Genomic DNA, 20,568 nt, shown 5'->3' with positions numbered 1-20,568 from the left:
AAATTTTAATGCACTAGTTTCCGAAATAAATGACTTAAGGGTGGTTTGAATCACCCATTGCCTTGTCATACGTTTTCTCATTGAAAGAGTACGAATTAATAAAAACGTTTCCTATGAAAGTTGTTCGTTTTGAAAAGCTATATAAAATGGTGCCCTATTTGACCCCGATTCCCATTTGAAACTTTAAAGTGATACGCCACTGACCCTACTTCCTGTTAGAGCTGATTGGTGAAATTTAGCTCAAGTGAAAGTTCACATGTGGTTTAGTCATACATATTTTTGTCTCGAAAAATTTCATGTACTAGTTTCCGAAATAAATGACTGTTGCAGGTGGTCTGAATCACTCTGTATATCTAAACGATATTGTTATTTCCATTTGTTAAGAGTAGACATCGATGGTTCGTTCATACGAATTTCGTGTTTTTGTTACTGGTTAGATTATTTATTTAAGTTGTCTTTTGTTTTTAGTTACTTCATTATGTCAAACTCGTATTTGTGATATAAACGCTAACTATTGGATACTGTAAATGGTAAAGTTTATATTACTTTGCTTTAGAGTTGTCAGGTCCCATGTTTTCCCCTAACTTTTGCTTTTTCTCCTAATTTTACCGTACGGCTTATGTTTTCATTTTGACTATAATAATTTATTTTCTTTCACACCCGTTCATAGAAACATTTAAACTCGTGACTTTGATGAAAGATAAAGTTGAACAAAGAGTAACAGATTATTTCTTCGGAAATGCGGACAAAAAAATTTTGAAATCTGTCGCAACTCTCATAATAAAATTGTCAATGAATTTTGCCAATTTACTCTGTCTATTAGTAAAATTCCAAGAGCTAGTCTACAGGACTGGATACCAAACATACGTAATACAGTTTCCATTTTCATTGCTTCCCCAGACATTTGTGCCTAGGTCTGAAACATTGAGTTTCATAATGTAGGCCTATCATACAGGCTAAAATTTCTAAAAACTTCACATTACACTTGTACCTTGTTTGCTGTTTCAGCTTGCAGAAATAAATATGCAAATAAATCAGCAGCAGTTGGATACCAAAGTATTAACACAGAAATACAAGAAGAAGTTTCTAGCGGAGGTAGAAAAAGGTGAACGCGAAATGAAATATATGTTACATAAGCAAGAGGCTGAGCTGAAGGTTAGTAAATACGGTACCTGTAATATCTCCACTTATGAGAAAAAAGAATTGAAACGTAGGTATCCAGTAAAGGAAAGGATGGAGAGTCCTTACACATGTATATATATATCTCTATTTGTAACGAACAACATAGTTTTTTCAGAGAAGAGAGATTAAGCAGCTTTTTTTTGTCTGGATAGCCATCTGAAATATACGATGGCAACATCCAATTTAATAACAATTTGTATATACATCTTGATTACACAACTTTTAACACTGTATCTCTTCGGAATATGTAAAGAACTTTCTTGTGTTAAATTTAACACAAAGTTTTTATCATACATATTGCGAAACCATTTGTACTTGAGTCATTGAAACCTCAACTTTCACTAGGTGCCGTACCTAAGTCTGGATTTTGACTCCTTCAGAAATGAAAAGTTATTCTTGAATTTTTTTAACGTTGCAGTTGATTGTTAGGTTGGTAATATTAAATCATTTATTGAAAATGAATCGGGAGTAACTTATTTTATAATTAACATTATAAGGAATGTAAAACACTTGGAAACATTTCTTAATTTCTAATACTTTCAATAATCCTATAGCATTATTTCCATAATATTCGAGACAGATAATTAATATTCTCATTAATTATGCTTTTATTAGTTTGTCAACAAGGTGATGCTAGATTTAACATTGTTAAGAATATGTTCGTGAATGAGTCAAGAAACTGAATAAAGCAAGTCGTCATAGATTATTTTCTAAAATCGTAATGAATTATTCCCGAACAGCTGAAGCTTAGTCTTGCTAAAATTTATTATGCCCATGTCGAATCTTTCGTACACTACTTTTAACACTTGAATAAAATAATTGATTACATGGCGATCTTACTCGTGTTAATTATGTAAGCATGTGCGGCTTACAGCTGTTTCGGTGCTACTTGACACCATCCTCAGAGCCTTCTGTGTCTCGGCGCCATCTCAACTTCGCTGCCTGTTGTGTGGGTGCGTTCATGTGGCGAAGAGTTGTGTCAAATAGTGTGTGTGTTCTGAAATTGATCTGTGTATTGAGAATTTGATTAGGGTGAGTTTTGTGTTTTTGGGTTGTATGTGTAGGATTTTCACGTCTGTATTTATGTTATTGTATGTGTGGTTAGCATTAGTTATGTCCATTTTGAATCTTGCATACACTACTTTTAACACTTATCAATTAATCAATTAATTAGTTATGTGTTTGGCATTTTGACATATGTAGATGTATTGTGTCCTCTGGTTATACATAAATACAGACATGGAAATCCTATACATACAACCCAAAAACCAAAAACTCAACACACTAGAACAATATGAAATATACGGACACACTAAAACACACCCTAATCAAATTCTCAACACACAGATCAATTTCAGAACACACACACTATGACACAACTCTTCACCACATGAACGGACCCACACAACAGGCAGCGAAGTTGAGATGGTGCCGAGACACAGAAGGCTCTGAGGATGGTGTCAAGTAGCACCGAAATAGCTGTAAGCCGCACATGCTTACATAATTAACACGGATAAGATCACCATTTAATCAATTATTTAATTTATTACGATAAAGAAATTGGACAGGTGATCTAAACGTATTTAGATATCCCACAATATATTCATTCAACTATTGCTCCATTATCTCCATTTTATTGTTACAATGAAAACAATACTTAAGAAATGGATTGGGCAATAGTAGTTAGTGATATAAAAAAGAAAAGGACCATTGTCACAATGGTGAGATAGATTAATCGTGTATTATTGTCAATGCAGTGTTTAGTCTGTACAGTGTTGTCAACTGTATCTTATATTGCACTCATTTTTCGAGATATCGGTTTGAAATAATTCTTTTTGTAAGGATTAATTTTACCTCTCTTAGGCAAAAAGGGCGTGAGCTCCACTCACTCCTTTCCTGCATCCACCTCAATCATCATGCAAGAACTCCTACTACAAAAAAATTACACTGATGAAAGATCATAGGATTTAATTAGAATTGACGATTACTGTATGAGCGATATGGTGGTTATAGATATACATATAGAAATGACACATTTACTATGTAACGGTACAGGAAAAATGCACGCTTAATTCCATTTTAATATAATTAATATATCGAAAGACAGCATTTAAAAAAAAAAAGTTCTTGATGAGGTGGGGTCAATTTTTCGTGAGTCATTCCTTGAATCCATAACTTTGCATTGTTCCCTCTAGACTCTAGAATGATTATGTAATAGGCTACGAAAGTTTTTTTTTGTCTGTACAAATGCCATAATCTTCTGAAACGTCGAAAATAAAATTATTATTGTTGATATATAATCTTCTGGAACGTCGAAAATAAGATTATTATTAATAATAGATTAAAATGGCGATCTTATTCGTGTTAATTATGTAAGGATGTGTGGCAATATGAAATATATAGACACACTAAAACACACCATACAAATTCTCAACACACAGATCAATTTCAGAACACACACACTATTTGACTCAACTCTTCATCACATGAACGCAACCACAAACACGGGCAGCGAAGTTGAGATGACGCCGAGACACAGAAGGCTCTGAGGATGGTGTCAAATAGCACCGAAACAGCTGTAAGCCACACATGGTTACATAGTGTTGGCGAGTAAGATCGCCATTTAATCAATTATTTATATTCAAGTGTTAAAAGTAGTGTATGAAAGATTCAACATGGATTATCAAGATTATTATTGTTGATAATATGTTAATGTTGTTACATTATTATCATTTTTATTGTTATTGTTGTTATTGTCATCATTATTTTTCATCATCATCATCATCATCATCATCCTTAATAGCAGAGTTGCAAAATACAAACAAGAATATAGGCCTACACTTCAGGGGATCCCCCCACACTGTGGAATTGAGGGGAGTGAATTAGCTGATCAACTAACAAAAAGGGTGTTCAGATAATAGCTATACCTAAGCAACCCCAAGCATTCCACAATGTGAAGCTGTTTATCAATAGAAAATTTAAAGAAGTGCATCGAGATCTTATTAACCGAAGCAAAGACACTATTGCCAACCAAACAAGGAAGGAATCTGTAGCAGCATTCTGCATAGCAACAGTCTACGATCTTTTAGCAGAGCATCTTCATTGACTCTCTATTCTTTCCTCACAAACATGTGTTCTGTGTAAAGATTCCAACGGTGGCATGAGCTGGGATCATTCAGGGTTGTTTCCGATCTCTGATAACGAATTTGAATGACATGTGCCTCAGGAATCACCAGTGGCGTAGCATGAAATTTTGAGCAGGGGAAGCTAACTCAAGTTGTCTTTCATGTACATATGAGAAAATGTATTACAAAAATATAGTCTTAAAATAAATAGTAGTCAATGTCAAGCCAGCAGTCCGAAGATTGGTTGGAACCTCGTAAGTAACACCAGTAAGGCATGACCTCAAATGGTATGTAGTAAAATATGATTTCATGGTTTACACATATCTCTAACAAATAGACACGGTCATTTGTTTTTTAAATCACACTTTTGTTCGTAAGTCAGTCTTGATAACAGAATTGTCCTAAAAATTCAAGTAAATTGGTGTCAGGAACTGTTATTTCATTCATTATTTATTATATCAGCCACAATGCACACTAACACTTCAACTGAACACATGTCACGAAAGGGATAACTCGGAAACTAAATTATTTGCGATGTCTTGCGAGCCTTGCGACCAGGGTAGTTTAGTTAGAAAGGGATGGAAAATCTGCGGGGTGGGTTACACAGAAGAATGAGTGTAAGAAACCAGTCTGCTTGGAAGCTGGTGTGTGCAGGCTTCTTGTTTACTGCTGCATCACAAATCGTCCTGAGCTGTCGCATCACAATATTTAACGCATAAATATAAATTAATATTATGGAAATTAATATTGAAAAAATGAAATTCCCTGTACCAAGTAAAATCTGTTTGAATAATAAAATAATAGAAAGAGTAAATACCTTTACTTATCTTGGCTATACACTATCACCTTATGATAAAGTAGATATTGCTGAAAAAATATGTAAATATAATAAAACCATGGGGATCATTAATAAAATCATGAAACCTTCACTAGTACATACACACAAGAATAGGCTTGTATAAAACCTTAGCACAGCCAGTATTAAGCTATGGTAGTGAAGCGTGGACTGTGAAGAATAAAGATGTCGGTAGAATAACAGCAAGTGAGATGAGGTTTATGAGAGCAACAGCTGGATATACTCGCTGGGATCATAAAAAAAAATGAGGACATAATGCAAGAACTTCAAATAGAACCCATTATGCAGTTCATCAGCAAATATCACCTTCAGTGGAAGGGTCATCTCGAACGAATGAATCTATGCAGAATTCCAAAAGCACTGTTTCATTACCATCCGTATGGCAAAAGATCTCTAGGCCGTCCAAAGAAGAGATGGACTGAAAATTCTAGTTTGAGATCGTAACAGGCCACTTGGCCTAATACTTGTTAGGAAGACGACGACGACGATATAAATTCTATTAAAATTAATAAATAACTTTGTTCATAAATTGCAGGTTTATTATGAAATTATTATTAACTGGGGAAGCTGAGCTTTTTAGCTTACATTGACGCTACGCCACTGGGAATCACACAGACACCTGAATTGTGACGAGAGATGACAGACCAGTACCAGTAGTGAGTGATTTTATAATTAGGGTGCACAGTGTATCACAGTAGCAATGCCCGAGAAAATCAAGTCTTTTTGAGAGGGGTACATAACAACTCTTTCTGATACATACAGTTACGTGAAAATCATATGAGCCTATAAAAAACGTGGTTTTGTTATTTCCAAGAAAGGCATCTTGTGTGTACCTAATAAGACTGGCAAAGCTCGGGGTGGGATTAATTCCAGAGAGGAAAAAGCAAGCAAATCCACCCCCTGTCACAAGTCACCGCACCCCATGAGATGATACAAATTAATAAAATTGCATTCGAGCTTTACCAATCTTATTAAGGACACGATGCCTTTCTTGGAAATAACGAAACCTCGTTTATTGCAGGCAGTGGCGGTGCGTCAATAAGAGCACAAGAGCACGTGAACACCTTGTTTCCATTAATGCACGACTAGTTTTATTATTTAATACTGTATTGAAGTAGTGGGAATGTATATCATCAGAATCGAGTATTTTAAACTTCCCGCATTTTGCATAAACTTCTTATGTAAACTTGGCAACATCCGTTCACGTACAAGCCGTGCTCTTTCCAAGAAGGTTACAGGAATTTCACGCATGCACGGGAGAAAATTGTCTTTCGCTGGCCGCTTATGACTCGTCAAGAGCACGAAGTGTTAAAGTGAATAGTGAATCTATCCTACAGATGTCAGGTGCATCGATGCTGTTGTTCACTTGCTATATCTCGAGGAAGAAATTTAATAGTATGTATTCTAGCCTGTAGGTGTCAGCATGTCACTGTCGGAACATTTACTTTATGTGGATGTGTGTACAGTGCTGCTGCAAGAGTGTAGTTTGTGAATTACTATACATCAGTGTCAGCATAATAGCATAGTTTAGCTTTCAAACACGTGTTGACTGAATGTAGTGGTGGAATGAATTTAAGTACCTGTATGGTAGTGTATAATATTTAAGAATAATATTTACTGGCATGTATTTATAGTAATCAATCTATGCGAATGGGATTACAGTACTGGTATAGGCTATAGTGCATCAGTGTGTTGTGAACCAAAATATATTACTGAACACACGCTTTTGTAAATAACGGCATTGTGGTATGTATTCATTTTTAACAAATGTAAACAATGAACTCTGTTCAAGTAATTTGGAACAGTAAAGAACTGGGTAAACTGGCTTACCAGAAAAAATTGGAAATAAGAAGACTGGGTTTCATCATTATTATTGTTATTATTATTATTATTATTATTATTATTATTATTATTATTATTATTATTATTATTATTATTATGTAATATGTTCTTTTGAATTTATATACGGTTTTTTCGATAGTCAAACATTGGAATCATGACATTTTATATTAGGCTAAATGTACGATTTAAAATTCTCTTCGATTTTGGAACACAAAATTGTGAACACATAATATTTTATCACGAGCCGCCACTGATTGCAGGCTTCTTTTATTTTCACTTAACTGTGCTTGGCATCTGAAAGGGTCGTAATGTACCCCTTCCAAAAAGGTTGGATTTTCTTGGGAATTTCTGCTGAGTTGCCGTGAACTCTGAGATAACTCACTACTGGTCTGTCACCTCGCGCCACAGTTCAGCTGTCGTGTGACTCCTGACGCACATGATGTCATTCAAATTCGTTATCAGAGATCGGAAACAACCCTGTATTAAACGTGTAGTGGTATGATGAACTTTAAATACAAGCCTACTGAAGAATTGTAGTGGGAAGTACAAAGCTGAATGGTCTTATGTCAAGTGTGTGGGCAATAAATTAAATAATAATAATCATAATAATAATTTATTATTATTATTATTATTATTTATTATTTATTATTGTTGTTTATATCATCTGATACTAATTGCTTTCAGGAATTGGCAAAGGAGACTTTGAAACCACTTTCAAAGTTGAAACGCATTCTAAATAATGGGTCTGCATTCTCTTCTACAAGCTCATCTGATAGTGACTTGTACCAACATGGCCAAGGAACAGTTATTCGGTCCATATCTCCCATATCTCCTCGAGCCCTTTCCACAGTCCTCAAACAGTCTTCTTCTTCTTCTGAGGAATTACTGAAGGTAAATTTGTGATACAAGTTTTTGCATAAACATTATATTGCATGAATAATCCAATTACTCGCTATTGTCTATATCAGTTTGTCTTCCGCATACCTCCAGTTGTTGGTGCAGAATTGAAGTTGTGCGGAATTACATTTAAAATAAATTACTAATAAATCCAAACTAACTTATTAATTCATAAGTTTTAAATGACAACTGATCTAAATGACATTGAAATTGAAGACCTGAGAATGAAAAGTGGATAAAGACCATTTTCTATGAAATTGAGATTTTAATGCCAAACGCAACTACTGGGTGTTCAGTTCAAAGTGTGTCATGGCTCGCTGTATGCCGTCATCTGGCTAGTCGATGAGCCTAGAGAATTCAATCTTCCTACACTTCCGCAGAGGTGTATAACCTATGTGTCAGAGAAGTTGCCTAGCAAGTACGACGTTCATTCTGAAGAATATGTATGGTAACGCCGGTAGTGGCAGGAATGTGAACTGTTTGGAAACATGTACTGAGGTGGGTTTTTATCCTTACTGTCAGGATATGGGGAGAGAGTTAAGATGATTAGGGTACGTACACGTTGGAGCAACGATAAACGATAAAATAAACTACATAGCGACTCTTTGGTATTATCAAAGAATCAAGTGTTCATATCGGAGCAACGAGGATGCGGGAAGCGAACATTTTGATTTATCAATAGAAAATATTCTATGCATCCACTTAATGAAAGAAGATTATAGGAAATACCAGCTGCTAAGTTCAAGGTTAATATAACTTAAATACGTATAAAATTAAATCAGTTTCTCATCTCAAAGATAGTATAAATTCGTTGTGTTGTGATTGGTTCTTGTGATCACATAACATATGACGAATAAATACACAACTGATTAATTTGCCAATATCTACAATAATTAATTTAATATGCCGAAATAATAATAAATTGATTAATATTCGGATATATTGATAACTACCGGTAATTATACAGATTAATATTATCTTAATCAGAGATCATATGAATGACAAGAGCGAAGAAAATGAAACTTTTCTTTTTCGTCGCTTTTATCGTGTATCTTCACTTTTATTGTTACTCCAATATGCACACCTCAATGACAATGCATGCTTCAATTCTCTCTGATATAGCAGCGCTGCTTCTTTTATCTTTTATCGTCGCTCCAACGTGTACGTACCCTTACTTACGTATTTGTTGACATTAACTTCGACGGACCACATGGACACTGAGCATTTGATTTGTGTTGTGGAATGTTGCCGTACGCAACCGATGATAACAAATACCCTGCGTACGACTTGCCCGCGCAAAACACAGTTCGAAAGAGATTATGGTAGCACACAGACCATACAGACCACCATCTGTTGCTACGACGTTCAAGTTATACCGTCCACGTTCTTAAGTTCAGATTGAACGCCTTGATTAATAAGCAACTTCTCTGACATAAAAGCTGAAACTCGCTTCAGATCGCTGACTCACAACAGTGACGACATGACACATTTTGAAATGAACACCCAGTATAGCCCTTACTCCATCTACTGGCGTGAAATGATAGTCATATACTTTGACAAAGAGAACTACATGGCTCTGAATGTTATCATTTTCTAGATTTCTACTTTTATTGAGAAGGAGAAGTGGACAAAGACCAGACTTATCCTGTTCTCTCTCTCAATGTGACAGCAGAGTAGCGTAGTATGTACAACAGGCTTGTCTAATGTATGGCAATTTCTCTGAAATTTCGTGATTTTTCGGATGACCTTGTTGTTGATCCAAATTATGTTGTGACAGACTCAACTGATAATGATGATAATGTTGTTCAGGAATCTCTCGTAAAGTTCAAGAAGCGATCTAAAACTATGGAAAATGGAAAATGAAAAGAAAACTTAACATCAATAGTGGACAAGCATGCATGTCCACCAGTGGAAAATTAGTTCCAAAACGTAACTCTGAGGACTGCAAATGCAATACACAGAAGTTTCCTGTAGATATAAAGAAGAGTATTCTCGACAGTTTTAATGACTTAAAAGACAAAAATGTACAAAATGCATGCTTGTTAGGTATGAGTTCAATGCTATATAGGGCAAGGTATGATATAATGTTATACACTTCTACTATCTGAGTCAGCCTGGATGGCACAGTCAGTAGACTGCTGACCTGCTGTGCCCGAGGTTGTGGGTTCGATCCCAGCCCAGATTTATGGCATTTAAGTGTGCTTAAATGCGACAGGCTCTTGTCACTAGATTTACTGGCAAGTAAAAGAACTCCTGCGGGACAAAATTCCGACACATCGGCGATGCTGATATAACCTCGGCAGTTACAAACATCGTTAAATAATAGTACATTATGCAACGAGCCTATAATGATAGTAATTAAGACGCGAGGATGTTTGTTTATGAAACGAGCGCAAGCGAGTTTCATAATTTTCATACGAGCGTCTTAATTACTATTATAGGCGAGTTTCATACGACTTTTTACGCTCGACCATATTTCTAACTTGAAATTATTCAGAAGTATTCATTTTATTTGTGTCTAACTGAAGAGCGGAATTGACCTTGTGCAATACCTCGTGAATTGTGAGATGTGCGCAGACGCGAAAGTATTGATTTTCTCCAAGGAACAGATCTCCACATTGACCTTGATAGCCTATAATCTACAGAGTAAACTAAATATTAACCTTGATATGACATTGAAATTAAATTAGATATTGAAAAACAAGATGGGAAATTGAATTTATTTGAATATTATTTACAATTAATGCTAATTATTATAGTAACAGAACATAACCTTCTACGACAATATTGGATTTCCAGCCTCCGTGACGTTTCCCTCGTCTTTCGATTGCATATCCGAGAATAATCGAAAACCTGAACTTTAATGAATAGGTGTACTTTAATGAGGTGCATTAAAGGTCTACTACCAGGTGTATAATTACTACATTTCGGCATGGTCGAGCATAAAATATAATTTACAATTTTACAATTTTTTCTACTATTTGAGTTGTAGAATATGTAAAATCTTTGTATATTCAAGTGAAAATATTGCATTTTCTGAGACACAACATGCTCATATCCAATACTTTTGTTGCTATGAAGAAATGAGTGCACGTGGATGAAATTAATTTGGATTTAGCTGGAAATTTGTACGAATCGTCATTACCAAGAAATCAGACAAAAAAAAAAAAAGAAATGCGTGATATTTTGAATCTTAAGAAGTTCATTCCTTCAGTGTATAAACTGTGGTATAATCATATTCGTGAGTAGGTATGGATATTAATAAAAATGACATAGATATGGACACAGTCAAAATACTAACATATAAATATATGTTTCCTATTCTTTTAACCAACTGCAGACATTATTATTTTGGCGAATAGTATTTACATTTACATACACATTTTGTCTTGAAATAATTTGAATTCTTTCTTGGAGTATGAGAACTGGATACGTTATTCTTATATTTGTTGAAAATAATATAAAGGGAATTATTTTATTTTTACTATAATGGCATAAAATGATTACTCTTTTAATGTTAAAACATATTTTAAGTGGAGTTATTCATGTAGCTAGTGTTTAATTTCGCATTTTTGTCATTTTGTATTGAAAGAAATTAGAATTTTCATTGAGAGTGAGAACTGGATAACTCCATTTTCCTTTTTTTTTTTTTTTTATTAATTGTTCATTGGAGATTGAATTAATGTTTACTGTAATTGTATAAAATGTTAAAAGAAGTCCGAAACTTTTCAGTGACTATTAAAAAATTTATTGAATGCTGAAAAAAAAATGATGAAAATGGTTTTTCTCGATTATTTAAAAACTACTGTCTTGGTCTTTATCCACTTATCATTCTCAGGTCTTCAATTAAAACTATCATTTCATTCGTTCATGATGAGTTATTGTTACTGTCACGTAGAGTTAGTGCAGATATTTGTACTGAATCACTGCTGTATAAATTTGTCGAATTTTTTGTATCTTATTTATTCCAATTAGCATCTTTCTCTTCGTTTTTTTATAAGAATTTGTGGCTCATCAAAAAGTGGCTTAAATTTTACTTAATATAATATCAAATAGTGACACGACTGTAAAAATGAACTGCTCTATTGCTCTCTTGTTTCTGAAAGAATTCACCACTTACACTTGAAACTCATGATGAATTAATAAGTACATACTTTCCTGTTACATAAGCCTACCAGCCATTTACAACCGGTGTGCCACGAGAAAATGAAAATAGTAAAGGTTGTCGTAAAAAAAAAATTGGAAAAGTAAAAGTGAAAAAGGCAATCCACAAAAGTTAACTTTCAGTGAACATGGCACAGGTTTGTAAACATTTATTACACTAGTGTAGGTGTGCGATCGGCAGAGAAGAGAATGACTGACTCACTGCCAGGATTTCCAGTTCAGTAAAGTTAGAATATCGTACCAACCTTGAATTGAATTTGAATTTGAGGGAAGGGGCACTACAATCCACCACAGCGACCTTATTAGATCTATTGTGCTGATCCTCAAGCTAAGCACATTCCCAAACACACACTGGTTGACCACCCTAAGGTTCGCTGCATGCCCAGGTTCTGAGCAGACAATCCCATTCGTCCCTAGGTTAGCCCCTCCCCCCCCCCCCATGCGTTGCCAGCCGGTGTTCGGGAAATTCTATGACTGACGACGGAATGAAGAAATGTTGATGGAATGATTTAGAATAGAGTGTATCGAATTTTTCTTTTTTTCGAAAAGTGAAAGTGGCTATTGCGGAAAAGTTCCAACTTGTGACAGAAAGACCGCAGAAAAAAAGAAAATAGTAATTCGACAATATCCCGTGTCTCCGCATCAGCTCTAAAGTTTCGAGAGCCTAATGCTCTATGTGTGTTTTCAGTTTTTTTTTTTTTTTGTGCAGCTCTTCAATTTTATCTTTAAATTTACACTCAGAAATAACCCAATTCTCACCACGAGGAGGTGACTGCACTCAGTGTTGCCATACCTACTGATTTAGCAGGAGATTTCCTGTTTTTCCATTGAATCTACTGCTCTACTGATTTTTTTGTCAAAAGTCCGAATTTTTCCTGCCTTTTTGGCAAGCTGCAGTCACCTAGTTCTACGCCCGGATTTTCAATTCATTAGTTTAGTACACATATAATTATTATGTCACCATGTCTTATTTTTGCATCTTATACACAAGTCAAATAATGTTTGCATTTATCTCCCTGCTCCTAACTCGTTAGCGTCGCCACAATGATGCTTGCAAGAAGCAAGGTGTCGCTTCTCGGTTGGAGTCAAGCGGCAGATTATATCACCACACAGCACACTGCAGATAAAGACCATGTTTTATATACTTGGCTCAGAGTTATGTCCCTCTCCAATCCACTTGATAGTTTAAACATAATTACAAAATGATATTAGAGAACGAATGTTTGAAACCTTACCACGAAAGGATGCACACCCTCCTCCAAACACACACACTCAGGTATATAATCTTCATGTAACATAAGCATGTGATATAAGTTATTTCATTATTGTTTTGGGGAACAAGGAAACAGAGGAAAAACGAAACTTATTCAGTAGTGAAATTTGTTCCTGATTGTATGCACGTGAAATAGTGAGAGAGTGAAGTGTAGGTAATTATGTTACATATCTTGCACAGTGATCTTTTAAAATGAGTGAAAGTGTCCCAGCAAGAAAGAAAAGTAAATACTCCCAGAATATTATAAATCAGAGTGGGAAAATGATGAACGGTTTAAAGGGTAGTTATGCAAAAGCAAGAAAAGGGATAATTTCTTGTCTGTTACAGTTGCAGCTAATGCAGTACTGTATTTAATATCACCTTTAAAATAAATCTTGTTCTATCGAAAATCGTTTGTGAATATACGAAAACCTCCTGATTCATACATTTTAATGCGAAACATTGTCAATAAGACATTACTACGTAAAAACAAAATAGCATATGCTGAGTAGAGATGACAGTAATTAGGCCTATATTTAGCAAAATTGTTCCATGTCATTGGTTAGGGATGTGCTATATAGTAATACAACATATCATCTTTCTTACAGTACACGGTTTTGTAAGTAATAATATAATACAAAGAGGAAATTCATGTTTATTAATCTACTGTAATCTCCTGTTTTTTTCGATGATTTTCTCCTGTTTTTCGTGAGTAGGTCGTGGCAACACTGACTGCACTTCCAGCTCCATTCCTTCCACCCACCCTTAGTAGTTTACTGCGGTGTAAAATGTCAGTTTCACACTGCATAGTCTGGGTTCGTTTCGAAGCATGGCATTTCTTTTCTTGATTGCAGTCTTGCTCGAATGTAGCGATCTGTAGCTTCTTGTCCAAACACCGATTTACCTGCATCAGTTACCACTTTTATACATCTTTCAACGACCTGAGTGTGACATGACAGATCTGTAACTTCTGCCCCAGGTTTCTCCTAGACACGCCTGTCCTGAAGGTAATTTTGATAGAGACAAGCGAGCCTAAGCAGCAGAAGTCTTCGATTTGAAGTCAGAATCCGCACTGCTTCACTGCTGTTCCGAGTGGCCGAAGGCGAAGACTCAGAACTGTAACTGACGTCTGTTTTTCTCTTCCTCGGAATCAAAGTTGCATTTCTTCAGGTCGTTGGCGAATGAGCCTCTTCCCTTTTCTTTCTTTCCTTTTAAGTAGTGTCTTGGTCGTCATAATGTTGATATTGCCAATCATCATATTTTATACATCTTGATTACACAACTTTTAACACTGTATCACTTCGGAATATGTATGATAACTAACATACGAAAACAAAAACACATATAAAATTGCAACCTCATTCAAGAAATTAAATTACAACATCGCATACAGAACAAATAACACTCTACAAAAACATCTCAACACACAAACAAACAAATACAACCACACAGGCGTATACAAACTCAAATGTAACACCTGCAAAAACTTCTACATAGGACAGACAGGCAGATCATTTCAAACACGTTACAAAGAACATATCACAGCCATAAGAAAATTACAAAACACCTCCACATATGCAGAACACATCACAAATGCCAACCACACCTACAGAGACATCAACACAGACATGGAAATACTGCACATCCTACCAAAAAGCCAGAAACTCAACACACTAGAACAATATGAAATATACAGATACATGAAAACACAACCCAACGATATTCTCAACACACAACTCAATTTCAAAACACATACACTCTTTGACTCTACACTATGAACGCACCCACACAGGAAACAAGAGGCGCCAACACCAACAACGACCAGTTCTGAAGATGACCAAAAAAAAAAAAAAAAAAAAAAGGTCGAAACATGTTAACAAGGTACGTTAAAATTTAACACAAGAAAGACTTATCATCAAAGCCCGGGACTTCAGCAGGTAAACAATGCTTACAAGTTAAGTATGAAAGGAGGTTTATTGAACCCTGATGCTCGTTACACACAGTGAGTATTTGATACGTACATGGGTGTTTTAGTACAGACTAGGACAAAAATAACTCCTCGCCCAAACTTTAGCGTAAAACAAAAGGATTACGTTACGTTCGACAAAGTGAACTGCAAAATAGTACAGGAATAACCTTTTCCCCGTGTTATGTGGATTGAGTATGCCAACAACAACATTTACTATCACTGGTTTCATCTACAGAAACCCAAATGTTATCAGATATTTCTTCTCGAATGCTATGCAGAACATTTCGTAACATGACATTAAATATCCTTTACGTAGAGTAGTTTCAGATAGGGCAATTCTACCTGTACAACTCTCTATAAAATTCCTAAAGTGGGAGTTTTCCAACTTGTTAAAAGGAATGTTGGCACTCACCATCATTTCACATAAATTCTGGAAAAAATCATTGTGTCTATCAGAATTTGAAACAAGGTGCGCTTGCTTCCTTCTCGTTACGTATGAATAATTGTAAATGAGCTTCATGTCTTTGAGTTTTGATACGCTCTTCTATGTATTTGGAACTCTCGCCCCTTATTACAGTGTGGCACATGTTACATTTCATATTAATATTATCTGTACAAATGTTCTTACTTCCGTATAGTTCCACAAGTTACTTTAATTTATCTTCTTTTTCAGTGAAACTTTCGGCATAGTAATTGTGCACTGTAGACTTGTACTCGCCTGTACTCTTGGAATGCTAGCTATCAACTATCAGACAACCGATCACTAGTATGAAGTCGAATGGGTAGTCTTTCGGGATTAGGTGGAGGACATTTCTTTACAAACACAACCGGCAATACATACTTTGTGTATTATTAACCTGTCTTTAAACTGCTGAACTCCCTAGGCTTGCTTATCATACATATTCCGACATCATATTTTGTTCATTTCTCTGGCCTATTAAAAAGGATAGTCTATCGATGGAACTTTCCTATTTCACCTACATTCACAGAGGCTTTCCGAGTCCGAATACTTAAAAGTGCATATATCAAACAGATTTCGAGCTTTATTAATAAAATCCTGCTCATGCGCCCTTGGGGTTGAGCCACTTCGTTTGTGCGATTTGAGAATATTCTGATATTTACTATGGTACAATTTTATCATTTGCACTACTCTACGCTTGCTGATGGCAGACAAGTTGCTTTCCAAACTTCAGTAAGTTTGACGGCAATTGCATGAGCGATGTCTTTTACTGGAGGGTGTTTTCCACCTAGTTCATTTGTCTTTAACTCTCTGATCCAAACAAAATGTGTTATCACATCTTTATAGGTTGGAAGTTGTGACTATCTTATCGGTCCTGATGTAGCGAACAAAGTATTCTCATTAACACGGCGAGTACGGAATTATTATTTTTTTTCCCCACACATGACAATGCGGGCATAAAAGCTATTACATCTACACTAAACCACTGATATGATACACTATTTCACAGGAACAACAGCCATACAAACCTGGCCAGCATAGCTTAAAAATTACGACTACTGGGCAGACTCTACCCTGACTGCCAGCATTCCTCTCTTCTCTCACTTAACCCTATTGGCAGCAAAAACATACTGGGCCAGATGCTTCCCTTCTGTACTCTATTAGCTTACTTTTAAAAGATCTGGCTGATGGGGTTAGCTGTATAGGTATGCAGACTGTCGTAATAAGTTTTACAAGTGTGCATTATAAATTCGAATCTTCAATATTGATGCGGAGACATAAGATACTGACTAAATTTAATTTTCTTCCTCCTGTAGTCTTCCTGCCACAAGTCGCAACTTTTCCGCACTAGCCACCTCCAGTATAAAAAAAAAAAAAAAGGTGCTACATTAATATAGAAACCAAATATGGAGAAAATGGAGAATCCCGAGATAAACCCCAACCTTTTTCGCCACAAGTGTCATTAAAGACCAAGCTTAAAAATGTTATTTTACTTTTTTTTATGATAATAAATCTCTAGTTAGGAACAAACTGGTTTAGATTATGCCACGGGATTTTAAATTACAACTTTAGTATGCCACATGTTGAGAAAGATTGAAAAACGCTGCTATATACTAGTGCTACTTTTGTTATTATTGGTACTACTACTTAATATTATTAGGATTACCAGTGTTAGTATTATCTGTATTATTATTATTATTATTATTATTATTATTATTACCATCATCATCACTATTATTATTATTATTATTATTATTACTATTATTATTACTATTATCACTATTATTATTATCAATATTACTATTTGCAGGCTGAAACTCATCGTTCGCCAGCACAGCAACAGTCACTGAAGTCTCCAAAACTTCTGCCTCAAAGAGGTAGTACAACAAATGCTGTAGCTTAAACAATTCTGTGGTAAAGTCATTCGTTCATTTCCCTCCATTAATGGATCTGTTAGAAATTACATTACAAATACTGGGTTCGGTACTTGATTGATAGTAAGTTGCTGTAAATTGGGGTGAATAGGACAGCATTCCTATTCACCCCATTTTACGGCAACTTACTGTTTTAAGTAATGCTATTTTTATTGTGAATACAACTTAGTAAATTTTAAAAATACTTAAAACTACTATTTCTAATAATGTTTGGTTTTTGCAACGAAGTTTTTATGAACAACCTATAAGTTTGAAGACGTCATAGACACTTCAATTTTTCATTGGATTTTTATACAGGGTGAATCATAAGTATGTTTGGAAAACGCGTGAGCGTGCTCCTGGATAAAAAAAAATAAGAACAATTTCTTATATGAAAATTTGACAGAAAATGCTTATTTATTGGAGAAATGTTTTGTTCCCTTATTGTTGTGTCACAAGTACATGTTTGGAAACGTGTCATTTAACGTTTACAAAAGGTGCTCAATGTGTCCCCCTCTACTGTTTACACATGCCTGAGCATGATGTACACGTGACTGGCGAGTTTGCTCAAACACCATGTTGTCATCACGGATCAATTGGCATGCATTTTCAACACGTTGCAATAGCTCTTCTGCATCATTTACTGGTGTAGCATAGACGACAGCCTTCAAGTTACTCCAAAGGTAAAAATCTAATGAGGTGAGGTCGGGTGATCTGGGTGGCCAAGGCACTGGACCACTGCGACCAATCAAAACAAAAACACAGTAATATGGTACAAAATCAAAACAAAAGCAATACAATAATATGAACAGATACTTATGAAAACAAAAGCCACTATTACTATTTTTTCCAATAAATAAGCATTCTCCATCAAATTTTCGTATAAGGAATTGTTCTTATTTTTGATCCAGGAGCACTCTCACGCGTTTTTCAAACATACTTATGACTCATCCTGTATACTGGTACCAATAATTTGGAAGTATACACAGAAAATGGCACACAGTGTACTTTAAAGTTTTCAGTTTTTTTAAATTCAAAGTTCTTAATTGTTATGAACAATTTTAATTTCAAATTATTGACATTTTAAGTTACATCTTTTCATATATATGTAGCTTAATTTCAGTAATTTAACTCAGTGATTCAGTATTCAAATTATTTATTGTACCGATAATTCACATCTTAAAATTCCCACATAATAAAGATTGTAACAGACGTGCTGGACGCAGTGCGTTTATTACCAAGAAATGTATAGAGATCTATGAACCAAGTGTAACAAATTCAAGTTTAAAAAAGATTGAAGTGCTGGAAACACTTTAATAAAACTTGTAGAAATTCGTACTATACTGGTACCAGTACATATTGGTACTTTATGTTTGTGAGATGTTTCGTGGAGCTGTTCTCTGAATTGACCTTTGTATAATCACAGTCAAAGGTACTGGTACCTGTAATAAATTTGTCATATTTTATCACAACTTACAGCTTTGTTTATTTATAATCCAATATATCACCTGGAAAATAAATTAAACTTGCTTACATAAGAATTTAACATTCATTATTACAGTTTTCTTACACTGTAATATTCGCAATGAAGCTACATTTGCTTATTGTATTTATACAAAATGTTTTGATATTAGAAATAATGTTAGTTTCACCCTAGATCATATATGTAACAGATTGCTCATTCCTATGTTAAAATCGGCAGCACTTTGAAGAGAACAACTGTCAGGATCGCCACCTGTCCACCGTAAATGAACACGAGATGGCAGTACAATCGCTAATGCACTTCAAAAGTTGAGTTTTAAGATGTTTTTTATTAAAAGTACCAGGTCTCTTGGACCCTTGTCTTTTACAAAAATATGATTATACAAATTGAAATATAATTAGATAATTAAAGAAAATTGATTAATAAGACTGTCAAAGACGGAGGTATTTGTTTCAATTTGTTACGTCTCTTAGTATTGCAATTCAAATGGGAGTTATGACGTGACTCCTATGTAACAATAGATGGCAGCATAGTAAACCTGACAAAAGTTATTAGGTACTGTCGAAGGCTATAAGGCTGAGCAATCTGGGTAAGTATATATGATCTAGGGTTTCACACAGGTAGATCTGTATCATGTAAAATGTTAAAATGTGTTACACGTCTGTTGATACAATTTTGTACTAGTTTTAAAAATATGCACTATGTATAATATAAGGGTATAATTTACTAGTACATTTTCTTCTATTTTTATTTGTAAATATCTGTCGACATAATTTTGACTATTAATTCAGTCCTTAGATTATATGTAATTATCAATGGATACCTACTTAAAAATTATATTAAATAAATCATAAGTTATATTGCAACAGACCTCCATGGTCTAATTGTAGAATAAAAAAGAAGAGAGAATCTTCAATTCATACTTGGGACTAGGAACATAGTAGTCGAGAAGACATAATGCAGAGATTCCTTGAATAAATTATTCAAATCTGCTTTACAGGGTGCTTTACCTGAAAGACTAGATTTGCAGAGATTCCTTGTTCCTAAATTTTCGGAGAAAAATGTTGTTTTTAATTTGCGTATCTAGATTTATATAGGTGTCTGCTAGTCTGGCAGTGTTCAATTTCATTTCTGAGATAGGAACAAGCATAATGTGGAATTGAGAACCGTTTTTGCAAAACTTGCTAACCGAAAAAACTAAATTTTACAGGAGAGACAAAACACTATAGTAAGCAAGTTTTGCTGTATCTCTCACTTATAGCAGAAAGCAAGTTTTGAAAAAACGATCACACTTTGACACACTACAATGAAGACAAATAACCCAATTTTACTAAGACGCTTTGAACATCATGTAGAGGCCTGCCTGATGTTAACGAATCCATCAAAATCTCAATTTTGCAAATTTTGCAGTTAGAAAGTTATGCA

At 34.9% G+C, this 20,568-nt stretch overlaps 1 protein-coding gene across 3 annotated transcripts in view; it reads left to right on the top strand.

Annotated features, from left to right (window-relative positions):
• LOC138711830 (kinesin-like protein KIF23) overlaps window positions 1–19,953 on the top strand; it is a 79,907-nt gene extending 59,954 nt beyond the window's left edge. The window contains exons 12-14 of one of the 3 annotated variants that reach the window (XM_069843090.1): window positions 1,009–1,155; window positions 7,690–7,896; window positions 17,558–19,953. In XM_069843090.1, coding sequence (XP_069699191.1) covers window positions 1,009–1,155; window positions 7,690–7,896; window positions 17,558–17,650 — 447 coding nt within the window. In that variant the 3' untranslated portion in view covers window positions 17,651–19,953. The remainder of the gene's footprint in view (window positions 1–1,008; window positions 1,156–7,689; window positions 7,897–17,557) is intronic. The other 2 variants (XM_069843089.1, XM_069843091.1) reach the window with 2 other exon arrangements.
• The last annotated feature ends 615 nt before the right edge of the window (window positions 19,954–20,568 follow it).

Source organism: Periplaneta americana, chromosome 13, assembly GCF_040183065.1.
Source record: "Periplaneta americana isolate PAMFEO1 chromosome 13, P.americana_PAMFEO1_priV1, whole genome shotgun sequence".
Lineage (NCBI taxonomy): Eukaryota > Metazoa > Arthropoda > Insecta > Blattodea > Blattidae > Periplaneta > Periplaneta americana.
Note: the sequence above shows the minus strand (reverse complement) of the source record. Positions and strands in the feature narration are given on the sequence as shown.